The sequence below is a fragment of the Crinia signifera genome, chromosome 4, assembly GCF_055691185.1.
Source record: "Crinia signifera chromosome 4, ASM5569118v1, whole genome shotgun sequence".
NCBI classification, from domain to species: Eukaryota; Metazoa; Chordata; class Amphibia; order Anura; family Myobatrachidae; genus Crinia; species Crinia signifera.
This window is the reverse complement of record NC_139220.1, coordinates 186,170,718-186,189,957: the sequence shown is the minus strand read 5'-3', so window position 1 is coordinate 186,189,957 and position 19,240 is coordinate 186,170,718. Positions and strand designations below refer to the sequence as shown.

The 19,240-nt window shown below is 44.9% G+C and overlaps 1 protein-coding gene across 6 annotated transcripts in view; it reads left to right on the top strand.

Moving 5' to 3' along the window:
- SHANK3 (SH3 and multiple ankyrin repeat domains 3) overlaps positions 1–19,240 on the top strand; it is a 284,352-nt gene that overhangs the window by 73,016 nt on the left and 192,096 nt on the right. For all 6 annotated transcript variants that reach the window (XM_083183197.1, XM_083183195.1, XM_083183196.1 and 3 more), the window contains exon 3: positions 5,483–6,130. In XM_083183197.1, coding sequence (XP_083039323.1) covers positions 5,483–6,130 — 648 coding nt within the window. The remainder of the gene's footprint in view (positions 1–5,482; positions 6,131–19,240) is intronic.

Below are 19,240 nucleotides of genomic sequence, written 5' to 3'. Positions count from 1 at the left end.
TTACTGCATACCACCGATAGAAGCACATATTGTAATGCAATCCTGGGAGCTAATATCCCACCTACTGTAGATCACATTGTATATATGTGATCATTAGTAAATGGGCCCCATCTCCTTTTTCCCCTTTGTAATATACAGTATGCTGTCTCCTTTCTTCTCTGTGTTATACATTCTTTCCTCTCTTCATATTGTATACACTCTCTTCTCTCAACCTTATATTATGTATGCTGCATCCTTTCTCTCTATAATGTTTAATATCCCTATCCACCTATTTTATATATACTGTCTCTTCTCTCTCCACTATGTTATACATGCTGTCTCCTCTCTCTTCAGTTATACATGCTGTCTCCCGTCTACCCTATTTTATACATGCTGTCTCCTCTCTCCCCTATGTTATACATGCTGCCTCCTCTCTCTCCCCTATATTATACATGCTGTCACCTCTCCCCCAGTTATACATGCTGTCTCCTCTCTCCCCTATGTTATACATGCTGCCTCCTCTCTCTCCCCTATATTATACATGCTGTCACCTCTCCCCCAGTTATACATGCTGTCTCCTCTCTCTCCACTGTTATACATACTGTCTCCCCTCTCCCCCCTATGTTATACATGCTGCCTCCTCTCTCTGCACTGTTATACATGCTGTCTCCTCTCTCTCTCCTATGTTCTACATGCTGTCTCCTCTCTCCCCTATGTTATACATGCTGTCTCCTCTCTCCCCTATGTTATACATGCCGCCTCCTCTCTCCCCTATGTTATACATGCTGTCTCCTCTCTCCCCTGTTATACATGCTGTCTCCTCTCTCCCCTATGTTATACATGCTGTCTCCTCTCTCTCCACTGTTATACATACTGTCTTCCCTCTCCCCCCTATGTTATACATGCTGCCTCATCTCTCTGCACTGTTATACATGCTGTCTCCTCTCTCTCTCCTATGTTCTACATGCTGTCTCCTCTCTCCCCTATGTTATACATGCTGTCTCCTCTCTCCCCTATGTTATACATGCCGCCTCCTCTCTCCCCTATGTTATACATGCTGTCTCCTCTCTCCCCTGTTATACATGCTGTCTCCTCTCTCCCCTATGTTATACATGCTGTCTCCTCTCTCTCCACTGTTATACATGCTGTCTCCTCTCTCCCCTATGTTATACATGCTGCCTCCTCTCTCTCCCCTATGTTATACATGCTGTCTCCTCTCTCTCTCCTATGTTCTACATGCTGTCTCCTCTCTCCCCTATGTTATACATGCTGTCTCCTCTCTCCCCTATGTTATACATGCCGCCTCCTCTCTCCCCTATGTTATACATGCTGTCTCCTCTCTCCCGTTATACATGCTGTCTCCTCTCTCTCCACTGTTATACATGCTGTCTCCTCTCTCCACTGTTATACATGCTGTCTCCTCTCTCTCCACTGTTATACATGCTGTCTCCTCTCTCCCCTATGTTATACATGCTGTCTCCTCTCTCCCCTATGTTATACATGCTGCCTCCTCTCTCTCCCCTATATTATACATGCTGTCACCTCTCCCCCAGTTATACATGCTGTCTCCTCTCTCTCCACTGTTATACATACTGTCTCCCCTCTCCCCCCTATGTTATACATGCTGCCTCCTCTCTCTGCACTGTTATACATTCTGTCTCCTCTCTCTCTCCTATGTTCTACATGCTGTCTCCTCTCTCCCCTATGTTATACATGCTGTCTCCTCTCTCCCCTATGTTATACATGCCGCCTCCTCTCTCCCCTATGTTATACATGCTGTCTCCTCTCTCCCCTGTTATACATGCTGTCTCCTCTCTCCCCTATGTTATACATGCTGTCTCCTCTCTCTCCACTGTTATACATGCTGTCTCCTCTCTACCCTATGTTATACATGCTGTCTCCTCTCTCCCCTATGTTATACATGCTGTCTCCTCTCTATCCACTGTTATACATGCTGTCTCCTCTCTACCCTATGTTATACATGCTGTCTCATCTCTCCCCTATGTTATACATGTTGTCTCCTCTCTCCCGTTATACATGCTGTCTCCTCTATCCCGTTATACATGCTGTCTCCTCTATCCCCTATGTTATACATGCTGTCTCCTCTCTCCCCTGTTCTACATGCTGTCTCCTCTCTCTCTTTCTCCCCTATGTTATACATGCTGTCTCCTCTCTCCCCTGTTATACATGCTGTCTCCTCTCTCCCCTATGTTATACATGCTGTCTCCTCTCTCTTTCTCACCTATGATATACATGCTGTCTCCTCTCTATCCAATTTTATACATGCTGTCTCCCCTCTACCCTATGTTATACATGCTGTCTCCTCTCTCTCCACTGTTATACATGCTGTCTCTTCTCTCCCCTATGTTATACATGCTGTCTCCTCTCTCTCTCTCCTATTTTATACTTGCTGTCTCCTCTCTTCACTGTTATACATGCTGTCTCCTCTCTCCCCTATGTTATATATACTCTCCTCTCTCTTCCCTGTTATACATGCTGTCTCCTCTCTCTCTTTCTCCCCTATGTTATACATGCTGTCTCATCTCTCTTTCTCACCTATGTTATACATGCTGTCTCCTCTCTCTCCAATTTTATACATGCTGTCTCCCCTCTACCCTATGTTATACATGCTGTCTCCTCTCTATCCAATTTTATACATGCTGTCTCCTCTCTCCCCTATGTTATACATGCTGTCTCCTCTCTCTCTCTCTCTCTCTCCTATGTTCTACATGCTGTCTCCTCTCTCTCTTTCTCCCCTATGTTATACATGCTGTCTCCTCTCTCCCCTGTTATACATGCTGTCTCCTCTCTCCCGTTATACATGCTGTCTCCTCTCTCCCCTATGTTATACATGCTGTCTCCTCTCTCCACTGTTATACATGCTGTCTCCTCTCTCTCCACTGTTATACATGCTGTCTCTTCTCTCCCCTATGTTATACATGCTGTCTCCTCTCTCCCCTATGTTATACATGCTGCCTCCTCTCTCTCCCCTATATTATACATGCTGTCACCTCTCCTCCAGTTATACATGCTGTCTCCTCTCTCTCCACTGTTATACATTCTGTCTCCTCTCTCTCTCCTATGTTCTACATGCTGTCTCCTCTCTCCCCTATGTTATACATGCTGTCTCCTCTCTCCCCTATGTTATACATGCCGCCTCCTCTCTACCCTATGTTATACATGCTGTCTCCTCTCTCCCCTGTTATACATGCTGTCTCCTCTCTCCCCTATGTTATACATGCTGTCTCCTCTCTCTCCACTGTTATACATGCTGTCTCCTCTCTACCCTATGTTATACATGCTGTCTCCTCTCTCCCCTATGTTATACATGCTGTCTCCTCTCTATCCACTGTTATACATGCTGTCTCCTCTCTACCCTATGTTATACATGCTGTCTCATCTCTCCCCTATGTTATACATGTTGTCTCCTCTCTCCCGTTATACATGCTGTCTCCTCTATCCCCTATGTTATACATGCTGTCTCCTCTCTCCCCTGTTATACATGCTGTCTCCTCTCTATCCAATTTGATACATGCTGTCTCCTCTCTCCCCTATGTTATACATGCTGTCTCCTCTCTCTCTCCTATGTTCTACATGCTGTCTCCTCTCTCTCTTTCTCCCCTATGTTATACATGCTGTCTCCTCTCTCCCCTGTTATACATGCTGTCTCCTCTCTCCCGTTATACATGCTGTCTCCTCCATCCCCTATGTTATACATGCTGTCTCCTCTCTCCCCTGTTATACATGCTGTCTCCTCTCTATCTAATTTTATACATGCTGTCTCCTCTCTCCCCTATGTTATACATGCTGTCTCCTCTCTCTCTCCTATGTTCTACATGCTGTCTCCTCTCTCTCTTTCTCCCCTATGTTATACATGCTGTCTCCTCTCTCCCCTGTTATACATGCTGTCTCCTCTCTCCCCTATGTTATACATGCTGTCTCCTCTCTCTTTCTCACCTATGATATACATGCTGTCTCCTCTCTATCCAATTTTATACATGCTGTCTCCCCTCTACCCTATGTTATACATGCTGTCTCCTCTCTCTCCACTGTTATACATGCTGTCTCTTCTCTCCCCTATGTTATACATGCTGTCTCCTCTCTCTCTCTCTCTCTCTCTCTCCTATGTTATACTTGCTGTCTCCTCTCTTCACTGTTATACATGCTGTCTCCTCTCTCCCCTATGTTATATATACTCTCCTCTCTCTTCCCTGTTATACATGCTGTCTCCTCTCTCTCTTTCTCCCCTATGTTATACATGCTGTCTCATCTCTCTTTCTCACCTATGTTATACATGCTGTCTCCTCTCTCTCTCCAATTTTATACATGCTGTCTCCCCTCTACCCTATGTTATACATGCTGTCTCCTCTCTCTCCACTGTTATACATGCTGTCTCCTCTCTCCCCTATGTTATACATGCTGTCTCTTGTCTCTCCCCTATATTATATATGCTGTCTCCTCTCTCCCCTATGTTATACATGCTGCCTCCTCTCTCTCCCGTTATATATGCTCTCATCTACCCCATGTACTACATACTGTCTCTTCTACCCCACTTATATATATGTCTCTTCCCCTACAGTGCTGTCTACACTATCTACACGCTGTGCACACTTTCTTTACTCTTCCCCTATGTTATACATGCTGTGTCCTTTCTGTTCATGTTATACATGCATTCTTTATATGTTATAGATGCAGTCTCCTCACTATCCCATGTTATAGATGCTGTGTCCACGCTGTACACACTCTTATATAAATGCTTTCTCCATATGTAAAACAGGATGTCTCCCTACACTCTGTTATGCATGCTGTCTCATCTTTCTCTCTATGTTATACGTTCTGACTTCTCTCTCCATGGTGTACATGCTTTCTGCTCTTTGCCCATATGTTATACAGTACATGCTTGTCTCTCCTGTGTTATACAGTACATGCTGTCTCTCCTATGTTATACAGTGCATGCTGTCTCTTCTCTGGCTTGCTTTCTCAGTTACATAGAGTTTACGGTATCTCCCCATCATTATTACATACATGCACCTGCTGTGCACCCCGGCCCTAATATTGCAGTCTTCTGTGCCGGATGCATGCCAGTCTCTCTCTCCCACTGTCTCCCACTAAGTGTTACATGCTGCAGCCCTCTCTCTCTCGCCCAGTTTTAGGTGTATCCTCCCTCCCTGTGCCGCTTATTGGATATACTCTCACCTCTCACTGTCTTCCTGTTAAAAGCAGAATTTGGTCCTTTTCCCTATTAGAATTAGACGCAGTGTTCCTTCTGTGTCACCCCCTCTCTCTGTATAATATCATGCAGTCTCTCTTCCCCGGGCATTGGGCAGCTGTGGCACCTGTCTCGTTCACCTTCCCTAATTATAAGAGGTCTCCCCCAGGCAGCCCATCCCAGGGCTATGTTATATTGTACATGCAGTCTCTCCGATTACCCCTCATTCTTCTCCCCCTGTTAAATGCAGTCTATGTTCTCTCTCACCCCCCTCTCTCCCCCTCTCTCTATTAGATGCAGTCTCTCCGCTCCTCCCCCTCTCCTGCTCATGTTGTGTCTCCGGTTCCTGAGCTCCCGGAGCGGACCGGACCCCCCTCACCCAGCCCCCCCCAGGGGCCCCCGAGGGATCTCGGGGCTCCCCGCACCCCCCGTTCTCCCGGGGGAGACCCAGAGACCCCGGACACAGTGGGACAGTCCCCCCGGAGAAGGAGAAGCCCTATCGCCAGAGACAGACTCCCCAACATCAGCGATTCCCCAGACTCAGACAGCGATCTCCCCGGCAGAGGGAAGGAGCCCCGCATCACATACCCCGCCGCCGGAGAAAACGGACCGGCAGCCGCGCAGAGAACCCTCTCCAGCCCGCACACTGATTCCCCGACTGCCGGCAGAGACACCCCGCTTTCAGACAGAGACACCCCTCCGGGAGACAGAGACACCCCGATCAGAGATTCCCCCATCACTACCAGAGATCACCCCAGCATCAGCAGCTACAGCAGCAACCCGGCTGCCGGAGATACAGAGCACGCTGTCAGACATAGAGACCCCGTCAGAAGAGGCAGAGACCCCCCTGGCTCAGACAGAGACCCACCCGGCCGGCGGATGGAAGAGACGTCGGGGAACGCGGTGATCATCAGGATCGGCATCCCGGATCTGCAGCAAACGGTAATAACCCGCACAGCTCTGTGTGTTTGTGTGTGTGTGTGTGTGTGTGTGTGTGTGTGTGTGTGTGTGTGTGTGTGTGTGTAGCTGTATATCTGCACCTGTCTAGCTGTATGTGTATATATCTCTGTACCCACTGTAGCTGTGGATATACAGTATAGCTATGTACCTGTCTATAGCTGTGTGTTTCAATGTCAGGCATCAGCAGGTGTGTGTGTGTGTGTGTGTGTGTGTGTGTGTGTGACATTATATGTGTGTGTATATGTGTATATATATATATATATATATATATATATATATATATATATATATATATATATATGTGTGTGTGTAACATTTTCAGACATTGGCACCAGCGTGTGTACAGGCATGGACACATGTTTCTACAGCCTGCATTATAGTGTCTCTGGATGCCTTTATACTGGATACACGTTCATGTGGTTGGCTGCTGGGGTGAGCTTCCCTACACTGGCTGATTTATGCTGGGTATTTGCAGCGCCTGCCCTTAGTAAATGGCAAGTGCAGTAGTTGGCAGCAGATGCCCAAGTTCAGTAGTAGGTTGGAGTGTTTTGCCAAAAAAGAGAAATAGTGCAGCAGATGCAAGAACCATAATGTGTATTAAAGGCAATAGATAGTGCCATCGCCTGATCATGGCTCATGGCACGTACAGTACTGTATAATGGCATGTCATGGAGTGGTAAAGCTTTGTACCATGGTACAGTAAATGTTAGTGCATATCTAAACTGTGTTAAGTTAATTGAAAGTGTAGTAAATGGTAGAGCCTTATTAGTATGTGCTAAGTATGGCAATGCTTCCATAGGTTGTGTTTAGCCACATAAATTGCAGCAGATTGCAGAATCTGGACTCAGAATAGCATGTATTGAGGATGGCATGATTTTTTGGATGGCAATATTCCTCCATGGAAATATAGAGGGCAGTAGATTTCTGTGATTAAATAAATGACTTTGCTTCATCCTGACAGTGCAAATGATAGTGTTTCACTATGAGAGTGTAAATGGCAATGATACACACTTAAGTAGAGATACAGTACTAGTGTTACCACAATACCGTAAATGACTATGGGCCACAGTGGTAGTGTAAATAGTGCTCCACCATGGTGGTGTAAATAGTGCTCCACCATGGTGGTGTAAATAGTGCTCCACCATGGTGGTGTAAATGGCTGCTTTGCTCCACCATGGTTGTGTAAATGGCTGCTGTGCTCCACCATGATTATGCAAATGCTACACCATCAAGTTTAGTAGGCAATACTTCACGATTTGACATCCTACTACAAATGTCAGTGTTTTACTGTGATACTATAAATGAAAGTGCTTTTCATCATAATTGTATATATATATATATATATATATATATATTGTAGCAGTGTTTCACTGTAATACTGTAGATGGCAGTGGTTTACCATGGCATTATAAATGGCGGTATTTCCCCATGATACCTTGGATAGAGGCACTTCATTAACATACTGTACACAACAGTGCATAAACATGATATTATACTGTGTGTGTGTGTGTGTGTGTATGTGTATATATATATATATATATATATATATATATATATATTATATGGTATATGTGTGCATCGCTTCACGATGATACTATATGTTGCTGTGCTTCACCATGTTCCTGTAGGTGGAGGTTCACCATACAGCAGTGGTTCAAAATTATACTACAGATAGCAGCATTTCAATATAATGTAGGTGGCAATGACTCACAATGTTAATGCTGAATTATGATCCTGTATGTGGCAGTGCTGTACCGTGATGCTTTGGAAGACAGGCTGTACCATTACATGAAATATAAAAGGTTGTTGCATCAAGCTGTGAAAAGAGAGAAGTGACCATTGAAAAAGTTGCCCATACCATCAATGTTGAGGTAGCATTTATCAAATATATTTTACAAAATGATAGCTAGAGGCTGGTTGGTTGCTATGGACAATTTCTCCACTGGCCCAATTCTCTACTCTTTACACTGCTTGATACTGTACATCAACCTTATAGAACACTGTGCTGCAGGGAGACTGACAATGGTCCTTGACAATGTTCAACGCTTTAAAGCAAAACATTGTGTCTAAACTTTTAGCAGCCATTCTCCAACACTTTTGTACAGTATACATTTCTATAACTAAGGTTGTCTACTTATACATATACATGTACAGTATATCTTCCTTCACTTTATAGTATATACATTAATATTACAAAACGTGTAACATATCACACCACTAACCTTATTATCATCATTCCAGAATCTTACTATAATTGCAGAACTATTGGATTTAAATGGCAATAAATGATGTGCAAGATGATTACACCACTTCACAAAAAGCAGTTTGTTCACTATAGCAACAGAACACTTTAGAAATTGTCCTTAATGTATCTTCATCATAGTTTATTTATAAGACGCCACAAAATTGTACAGTGCCAGACAGTGCTATAATAACTCATCCGAATACTAATCCTACACAGAAATAGGGCATGCAAGGTTTATGGAAATGGTGGAATTGTGGGACCTAGGGTAGAGAGGGCCATGCTTGTCAATGTGTTAGCAAATAAGGGGGTAGATGTATGAAGCAGTGATAAGGGAGGAGAGGTGATAAAGTGCCTGGTACTTTATCACCGGCCAATAAGCTCCTGGGTGGAATGTTCTAACATTCACTGCTCTACATCGCACTTAATAATCGCATATGCTCGAACATATGCGATTATTAACACAAGGGACAGCTCTTGAGATAAGAGCTGTCCCTTGCGATGCGACCACGGAGCTGGACTTCCGTTTCTGAGACCCGGGAGTCCGTCTGCACATGCGCAGAGTGCCAGGTCCGGCCGCGGGGCATGCTGGGAGGATCCATGATGGATCCCTCACACAGTGCTGCAGTAAAAAGCCCACCTGCTTCTGCAGCTTTTGCTGGCTATTCCCTCCGCAATGCCGACACTGAGGAGGGGGTTCGAGAATACATAAATGCGATAAACCCCAAAATAACGGGGTTTTTACTGCATTCCTGGTTAAGAGCATCCCGACCCCTGACTATTAAGATATCGGAGATATCTGCTGCAATGTCTCCTTCTTATATTCCAGAGATATATAAATATTTGCGGCTAGTACAGCAAGGTGCGTGTGTTCGCACTGGCTGCAAATGGATGTTTTATATAAACCTCCATTCTCAGCCTGCGGGCGAACACCCACTTCTTTTGATGGTCGCAGATCATTGAAAGGTGCGCGCATATGTAAGGTTGCTCCGAGCAACCTCACATATGCGTGTACGCTCGGGGAGAAGTGGGCGGGCAGCTGACATTCGGTGATGTCAGCTGCACGTCCCCCACATGTCCGTCACGGCCTCATTAGCAAAGATGGGTGCATGCACCCAGAGAACAGCTTGTTTGCAGTGGGTGCACTCATCCAGCACATGCGCAAAGCCCAAACGCGGCCATGCGAACGGACCTGAATAACAACCATAGAGTGCAGTGCTTCACCATGTTTTTTGCTAGAATTGGTTGATTATGACATACCCTGAGAGGAACACGATTGCATTGAAAGTTTTTGCTCCCGTGAGTTCGCGCTGCAACAGCTGTGTACTTATCGGCAGGTTCAACTTGCACAAAACTAGCTTTGAGCATAAAAGTGCATTTGCTGGCATTTCATAGCTGCTGCAATGGCAGCTTGCATCCTTCACCTGCCATTGGATTGCCCCCTAGGGATGTCATATTAGTGCAGTATGGTCTACAGTAGATAGCTATGCTTCAACATGGCGCAGTGGTTTTGTGCTGACATGTTACACACAGTTGGTAAGCCTGTGGCATATAGCTAAGTGGAAGTAACACCCACAGCCTGTAATATCTCTATTGAAATTATCGTGGGGTATGGAAAATGAAAGTAGGCATCATCCATCCATCCATGTCTTTGATTTGGCTATCACACCTGTTCAAGTTATTGCACCTGGTATTGTTTGCAAGTGCTTGTATGATATATTTCATGTTCCACTATGATGGTAGAATTATTTTCTACAACTACATTGGACAAGTTAAGATGGGCAAGCAGAAGTAACAATAGATGGCTCTATTAGGCTAAAATATTTTGGTTGCATTCACTTTAATGGTTTGAATATTTCACAAAAGATTGAGCTATATTAAGGTATTCGCTCATGATAATCACACAACTTGGCAAGACCAGGTCTGTATAAAACTGTGCTCCATCTCTGAAAGAAATAAGATGCGTGAGGAGGGCACATGAGGTGAGCACTGCTTTTTGGCCAAGATAACATTTGTTAAATTAGCCTGCTGTCTACATGGCTTGTATCAGGAACTAGACGGAACACTTGGTTACCAAATATTTACCAATCCATCCATTTCAGATTGAAGCTCTAATTATAATTTAGACAGGAATTTAGGTGCCCATACACAATGTGACTTAGGTGAGGCTCAGACCTTGCTGCATTTTGTATGGACTCAGCGTTTGATCAGGACCTATGCAATGTCAGTCAGTATGCTGTAAATCCAGTGAGACATACTGCAGCCGATGCTGTAAATGGCCACCCACTGACCATACTAATAAAAACCCTACTGAATGAGGTCATTTGGGCTTTGGTCGCACATACCTAAAGGCCTTCACTGTTAAATGCACAGTTTACATGTAATTTTAGGAAAAGCCAGAGTTAAACTCTATAGAAGTGATTTGCATAGCAGCACAGAGATACAGCTTCCAGGTTAAGTACCCAGAGCTATTGAATTGCTTGCATCATGCCTTATTCTTAACCCGGGATGTGCACCTTTCCTCGTCTAATGTCTGGGGCATTGTTGCAGAAACCTGCATCTCCTGGGTTAAGCGTCAAGTGCGCTGTAGTTGCTCCACACGCCAATATGCATTAAGTTGCAGGTCTGATACAGCGTCTGTTCAAACATTAGGCTGCAGCCTGGGATCTAGGATTTGCGGAGGGCACCACATAGTTGGCAGTTGAGGAATAAAATGAAAACCAAATTTATTGCATGTTGGAAACAGCTATGCAGCTTAATCCAAGCAACGTGTTAAGGCCCACTCACACTGGGTGAATTTTGAGCTGAAAGCAGCTGAGTTTACTTGTCTGAGTTGCTTTCATCTTGAAATTCGCCCAGTGTGTACCGGGCAGTAGTGAGCACTCTACCGCATCATCGCTGGCCCAGCCACTCATCTGGTGCTGGTGCTGGTGCTGATTAATTTGATATGTCACTCGTGTATATCTGTGTGTAACTGAGTCTATATATGAGCACATCAAAACTTGTATTAGAAAAAACCACAGCCCCTACATCCATAGCACTTCAGGTTCAGATACAGAGTCTTAAAGTGGCCATACACTACTGTGATGTATTGCAGCAGCGTATGGCCATCCGACCTCCCGTGAGCCGTCCGGGATCCTTCCCGGACAGCAGGATAGCACGTGGTCCTGTCACATGAAATGTATCGCATGCTACCCCGTTCCCTTCCATGGGGAGTGGGGCCGAGGTCGCACAGGCAGCAGGTCCGACCTCTGGCTCAGGTCGGATATGCACGGGAGTAGAGAGCTGCAGTTATGAATGTCATTATTAACATTGATATATTCAGTGGCATCATACTAGAATTGGGGACATAGTGAACTTTAATAAAACAAGACTGCGTAGTAACATACAAACAAAGTGGTAAGAGGTTCCTGCTTGCAACCTTATAATCTATTAGGACATAGGATTGACAATGTTAAATTCACTTATTGCATATTGGATTAGCCAGATAGCAATGGGAAAATGTGCTTAGAGGGTTTATGTGATACAGGCAAGGGTGAGAGGGTTCTTGAGTATATAAGGAAAGTATGTAAAATGTGAACAGCATCATTTGGAAGGGATATAAGCTGAATCATGGATTTGGTAGCCTTGCCTAAACAAATAAGTTTAATGGGAGTGATTGAAATATCGGCGACATGGGGAAATCTTGTGCAAGAGAGGCTAATCCACAGAAACACTTCTGTAGTAGTAGTACGTTTATTTATAGTAGTACGTTTATTTATAAGGCGCCACAAAGTGTCCGCAGCGCCGTACATAGCAAACAAAAAACAAATTTCAAGGTAACGTACAGGGTGTGTTGAAAAATACAGTATGAATAGGGGTATAGCTGGTAGAACTAAAATCAGCATCAGTTCAGAAGTAGGTGTCAAAATTGTTGAGGAGACTGAAGATGAAGTAGAGGAAGGGAAGAACAGGACAGGAGCACAGGTGAGGTAAAGAGGTAGGGGGAGTACGTGAGGAAGGAGGACCTTACTCATAAGAGTTAACATACTAAAAATAGGTGGGTGGATGAACGAAAAACAATAGGATAAGTAGGAACGGAGGGGAACTGAGGCAGGATAGGAGGATCAAAAGAGGTTAGGAGGAGGGATAGGCTAGTTGAAAAAAGTGGGTTTTGAGGGAGCGCTTGAAGGAGGTAAGGGAATCAGAATGCCTGATGGGTGGCGGGAGGTTGTTCCAGTGCAGGGGGCAGCGCGAGAGAAGTCTTGGACACGGGAGTGGGAGGAGGTGATTAGGTGAGAGGTCAGTCGGCGGTCAGCGATGGAGCGAAGAGGACGGGAGGGAGTGTGGATAGAGATCAGTGAAGAGAGGTAAGGAGCGGTGGAGGAGGAGAGAGCCTTGTAGGTGGTGGTGAGGAGTTTAAAGAGAACTCGGAAAGGAATGGAGAGCCAGTGAAGAGATAGACAGAGGGGGGAGGCGGAGGTAGAGCGGCGGGAGAGGAAGATGAGCCTAGCAGCAGCGTTAAGAATGGATTAGAGAGGTGCGAGGCGGGTGAGAGGTAGCCCAGAGAAAAGGATGTTGCAGTAGTCAAGGCGGGAGATGACAAGAGAATGAATGAGAATTTTGGTCGCATCAGTGGAGAGGAATGGTCTGATGCGTGAGATGTTGCGTAGGTGAAAGCGGAAAGACTGTTAGAGAGCACGAATGTGGGGGGTGAAAGAGAGGGAGGAGTCAATGATGACACAGAGGCAGTGCGTTTGGTCGGTGGAGGTGATCTCAGTTTCACCAATGCTGATGGAGATAGTGGGAGAAGAGGGGATGTTCGGGGGATGGAAGATTAGAAGTTCAGTTTTAGCCATGTTTAGTTTCAGGAAGCGTTGGGTCATCCAGGCTGAGATGGCCGTGAGGCATTCGCAGACCTTGGACAGGAGTGATGGGAATAGTGAGAATAGGAGCAGGTAGTGCATGGGAGAGAAGCAAGTGGTTTGGTCCAGTCACGTTGGGAGATACTGTAAGACAAGGGCAGGGATGTATGTTGGTGTACCAGTGGTCCCCAAACTTTCTTGAATCACAGCACCCTAGAATATCAGCATTTTCTTCATGGCACCACTAGGAAAAAAGTTTTTTTATTAAAAATTTCGGAAAAAATATGAAATTAAGTAAATTGTGCCTACCTGTCATTCTAATGTTCAGTTATGTGCTTGTGCATCCAATTGGCCACATGTTTCTGATTGGCAGCCAGAGGCGCTGTTTTTGCCTAATACTGTGGCTATAAATTTATTTGGTTCTGGACCCAAGGCACCCCTGCAAGAGCCTTGTGGCACCGCAGGGTGCCTGGGCATGCAGTTTGGGAGCTACTGGTGTAGACATACTAATCACATAAATACTAATGACCGGGTGAGCGATGGTGTGAGGCTGGGAAGGGTGAGCGCAGGAGGGTGCGGGAGGGTGCGGGAGGCGGGTGGGAGGATAGCTGCTGCTGCTGCTCACCCAGCGCTGTTCTCCCTGCATCAATCCGACACCTATTCATTGCTGCCTGCTTTTTTTTAGAATACAACGGTTTTGGCCCCATTTCTGGCAATCTCAATCCGACTTGAATAGATGTCGGATTGAGGCAGGGAGAATGGCGCCGGGTAAACAGCAGAAGTCTCACCCGGCACCATCCACCCGCCCACCTCCTGCCGCGCTCACCCGTAATGGATCCGACACTCATTAAATATATACCTATAACTGCACTCCTATCATTCAGAACATGATCATTAGCAGTGTGCAATTCGTGGGTTTAAAAAAAATACAGGAATGTTGAAAGGGACACATCTGTGAAAATGGGACATTGCGGGAAACTTAAGGACATCTGGCAGCTATACAGCAATGCTAAATGCAATGAAAGTGATACATGAATACAGGGTAGAAGGCAGCCCTAAGGTTTACTGTAGGGTTATAAGAACCACAGGATACATGGTGCATATAACAATTCAGTACACATTATGTTGTAATGTAACTGCTATTCATATATAGGAAACCAACATCAGCAGCCATTCATCTCACAGGTCACAGTCTGGGAAAGCTGGCTCATAAGTATCAGAGGACTTGTAATCTATAACAATAAAGCAGGTCTTGACAAAAGCATCATATTTTTCACAATGGGGAAGAGTAATTTCTTCTATTGCTCTCGTCTTTTTGACTCCCATTAAGCTACAAGTGTATGAATAGGGATTTTGTTTTCTTCCAAAACTCTATAAACTGATCTTCTGAAAGCATTTTAGAACTGTTAAGCAGGTGAGCTGCTAGGCACTTTTTCTATTTTTTCTCATGTATTTAACTGTAATTAGGAAGAACCCACCATGTGTCCAAAGCCAGAGCCGAATTTCCCATTAGGCACGTGAGGCACCGGCCTAGGGGCGGCACATGTTTGGGGGCGGCACTTGGATGCCTGTGATAGTACTGTCAGTCCAAAATGTACCAATAACTGCAAAATATCCACTGTACTGTACTATATTCCATCTTAAATAGAGTGTAAATGGATAGGACATGCAGATGCTGCCCCTATAAACTGTCCTACTTAGTAAACATTATTGTTGTGCCTAGGGGCGCCCTCATCCCTAAATCCGCCCCTGTCCAAAGCAATATCATCCGCTACCTGCTTGTTTTAGTATCACTCAATGGCCGCTTTATCTTATGTTATAGATTCACCTAGCAGAAGTCAGAACAACAATGTCATTATTATTTTTCTGAAAGATATTTAATATGGAAAATGTTGTTACTCTATAGAAGCCTATTGGCGTCTTTCCCTATCGGTGGTGTAGAGGAATCTGACCGGATCACTCCCAGCATTCCCTGCAGCCACTGCACCATTCTGCTCAGAGGGACTCCGGAGTTACAAACGCGGAAGTCCAGGACCTGGCGGTTAGCACAAAGAGGAGATATTATCGGGAGATTCCTGCTTCTCCGCGATAATTGGCAAAGAATGGGGTGCATTTTTTTTCCACAACAAGAGGACTTTTTGTACGTGCACCACCATATAGTAAATACTCATTTGAAAGCATGTGAGTTCTGCTCAATTACTGAAGTCTCTCATCTTGCTATGGAATGTGAGACATTAGGCAGTGTGTTAGGCATCTGCCTAGGTTGCCGGGATCTGGGATGCGGGTGCCACTGCCCATCACAAAATGAAGTATGTCTACGAGGAACACTTAATACAGGTGGCAACTGTGGAACTTCAAAGACACCACCTCCACACTTTCACATGACAGTGTGGGGTTAGAGGGGGGGGGGGGGTAGTACATTCACATTTATTTTGCCTAGGGTATAGAGTGTCCTTATATCAGCCCTGCTGAAAAATAGAAACTTTGTGACAGGAAATTTCATGAATCTAAGTAACCTTAGTAGACTTACTGCACCACTACTAAGAATTTGTTCTGTCAGTAACCACGTGTATAGTGGGGCAAGTAACTGAGGGGCAGATTTATTACGCTTGGAGAAGAGATAAACTGGAGATAAAGTGGAGAAAAGGTAAAAGGAGATAACGCACCAGCCAATCAGCTGTGTTTGAAAAAGACAGTTGGGAGTTGATTGGCTGGTGCTTTATCTCCTTTTACCTTTTCTCCGCTTTATCTCCAGTTTATTTATTCTCCAAGCTTCATAAATCTGCCCCTCACTGCCACCACCAAACTTGTACACAGTCTCTTAGAACCATCCGTTTCACATGCTCCTTCTACTGGCACCTTGAACCATCTCCTTTTGCATATGCATGAGCACGTTGCTGCACTACCGCCTGGTTGTTGTTTGATAATTGCCACTGGACTCTCATTAAGGACCCATTTGCACAGTGGGCTCAATCCAGAACAGCATTTGGTGCAACTCTAGTTTTCACAGGCTTGCATGCCCTCTTTTTATCCAGTTCTAACATGCTAACACGCAATACCAGAGGGAGTAAGCCCTCCCTGGGATCTATAACTTGCAGCGGTACCAAGTTACTTTTGGTCAGTGTGATAGTCAAAACCAGTGCTTGTGGCTGCCAATAATAAAACATGAGGAGAAGAAGAAGCTCAGTTCTGTCTACCACCACCGGTAGACAGGTATGCACAATTTACTTCATTGAATCATTTTTGCTGATTTTCTTAATAAGAAAATGTTGGATTAGGGGGATGTAATAGGTCTGATATCTGCTCCCGGAATGTCACAATCTTTGGGCATGTCCACCAAACACGGAGAAAGTTGACAGGACCGCTGTTGATTATTTTGTTGTCAGTAATCTGCCTAAAATAGTCCTCTTTTTTACATTAAAACAATCTGTAAAATGCAACATTTATATTTAAAACAAGAAAGTAGCACCAAAAGGTTAGGGTGTTATAAAGCCTTATGACCAAATTAATTTGTATTATCCATCATGTGTGCGTGTGTGCATTTGTTAAAAGTTTGCTACTACTTTTATCTTATACTGTATGTCTTTGCGAAAACATGTAGTATAATTGATGGCTTACTTACAGTTGTCAACATTGTGTTTTCTTGTAATTTTTTTTATGTGTTTATTTAAAGTTTTCTATATGTATGACTTATGAAAAGTTAACTTTTATCAAAAAACAAAGATGTCCACAGTTTCAGCAATTAAAGAAATATGCTGCTTTCACATTGCAAACCTGCTTTCAACCCGTGTTTGTAAACGTTTAAAAAAAGGGACTGAAGCCAATTAAACCCCTTTTATCTTGCATCTTCTAAACGGTAAATTAGCATTTCAATAAAATTTACATTCAACCCGTTTCACCCATAGAAGTCAGTGGATGTCAGCAATACCACTGTCCCAGCTCCGCGTTTAATGCTCAGCTACCAACAGACAGGCAGCGGCCATACAATGTGTGCAGTGCTAGCTCCTGTGCCCCAGGTGACACCCAGCTGGGATGGTCCCCATAAACAGGGAGGAACGAGGCTGACAGCCGTGGCTACAACCATGACCTAAGTGACAGCTCCGCCGGGGCAGGTACCTTCACGGCGCAGTGGTCAGCACCAACACTCCAGCACCCCCCTCCTGTCTGCTCCCCCGGCTCTCAGCGTGTCAGCCAGGATTCAACTCCTACACAAGGAGCGCCTGACACCTGCACACCCCCCCCCCCCCTATCCTCGGCTGCTGCCCTCCCATTTTCGGCTTTCTACTGTCTGCCCGGTCCCTGCCCTGGGGCAGCCACTTAGATTGTGTCCCTCAGGCTCCGGGGTTCTCCGGCTGGATGTAGCCGACAGCTGACCGATCCCGGACATTTGGGGAGGAAAGCACGGGTCCCTGGGGGGGTGACCGTCCCCTTCGGCTCCCCCTGTATTCGTCCCTCATCCCACCTGAACCCCAGTGCCGCACAGCAGCGGGGACCCGGCGGAGGATGGGAACTAGTTCCTAGTTCCCATCCGGCGCAGGGACCCCCTGGTTCCCATACTCTGTAGGGACCGTAGATTGTAATCAGGCAGGAAGACAGCCTATCAACTGCCTGATTACAGTAATTTGTTCTGCATACTGTTTCAAAGCCATTCACACTACACACTGGATCGGCTCTGAAACGGGTAGGACACTGCTTTTAACCCATTTTAAATTACCAGTTTTCTTAAACCGGTAAATTCAGAATGGACCTTTCAGATTACAGCTAGAACCGTTTTAAAGCCATTAAAAATTGTCACTATACCGGTTTTTAGCTGTAATGTGAAAATGGTAGGATGAGAGAGTCAGAAAGTGAGAGATTTGGTAAGAAATCTCCAGTTTTTTTAAAGCCGCAATCATTTACACTGCAAAATCAAAATAATTGCTGCTTTAAATTGTTTTTGGAGATTTGTTACCGAATCTCTCACGTTCTGACTCTCTCATCTTAAATTTCACCCATATTGTACTGACAATATTAAATTTGAAAGTAACATTTCATAAAATAATTTGTCCTACACATTATAGGTGAGTATGGTTGTTGTTGTTGATTGTAATATTTTTTATTTGATTTTTCTGCTAGTTCTGCTATATTAGTTAGAAAACATTAACACATTGATATACAGGGACAACTACATCACATTATGGGACAACTACATCACATCAGTGGGGAAATTTAATAGGATGAGAGATTGAGAAAGTGAGATATTTGGTAAGAAATCTCCAGTTTTTTTAAAGCGGCAATCATTTACACTTCAAAATCAAACTGGTTTTGGCGCTTTAAAAAAAACTGGAGAATTCTTACCAAATCTCTCACTTTCTGAATCTCTCATCCTATTAAATGTCTCCCAAAATGTCTTGGCTTCCATCTGATTGATAGAATAAAGAAATAGAGCGGTGAAAGTTTTTTTAATATCTTCCTTGCTGCATAGTGTACTTAATGAGTGATGGGGCAGATTTCCATTATATTGTATTGTACACTGACCTTTATGCAAAGCAAAAAAATGCTTATCCCCAAGTGTGTGTACTTATCCATTTGCTTCTGTTATTTTTGGCAGTATTAGCATTAAAGTGCATTTGCCAGGTTTAACACCATGGGGGGAGATTCTCTAAGAATCTCCGCCCCCCTTCGCCGCCCATCGCAATTATAATTATCGCATATGTTCTAACATATGCGATAATTATAGCAAAGGACAGCTCTTGCGTTAAGAGCTGTCCTTTGCGGTGAGAGTCGCCGGGTCCTAGCAGGTCCCAGCAGGTCCCGGTGGCTCCCTCCCACACCCGGCGCTGCTGCTGCTGCGCCGGGATCTCCTCCTCCCTGCACCCGGAAGAGGATCAGTGCAAGAAGGAGGTCACAGGTCCGGGCAGCTCAGGTGAGGGGGGAGGGGGCGGTGAGGGTCCGTGCGGGGCGGCCGGGGTCCGTGCGGGGTGGCGGTGGGTTTGCGTTAGAAGCCCATTGGCTTCTATGGGGCAT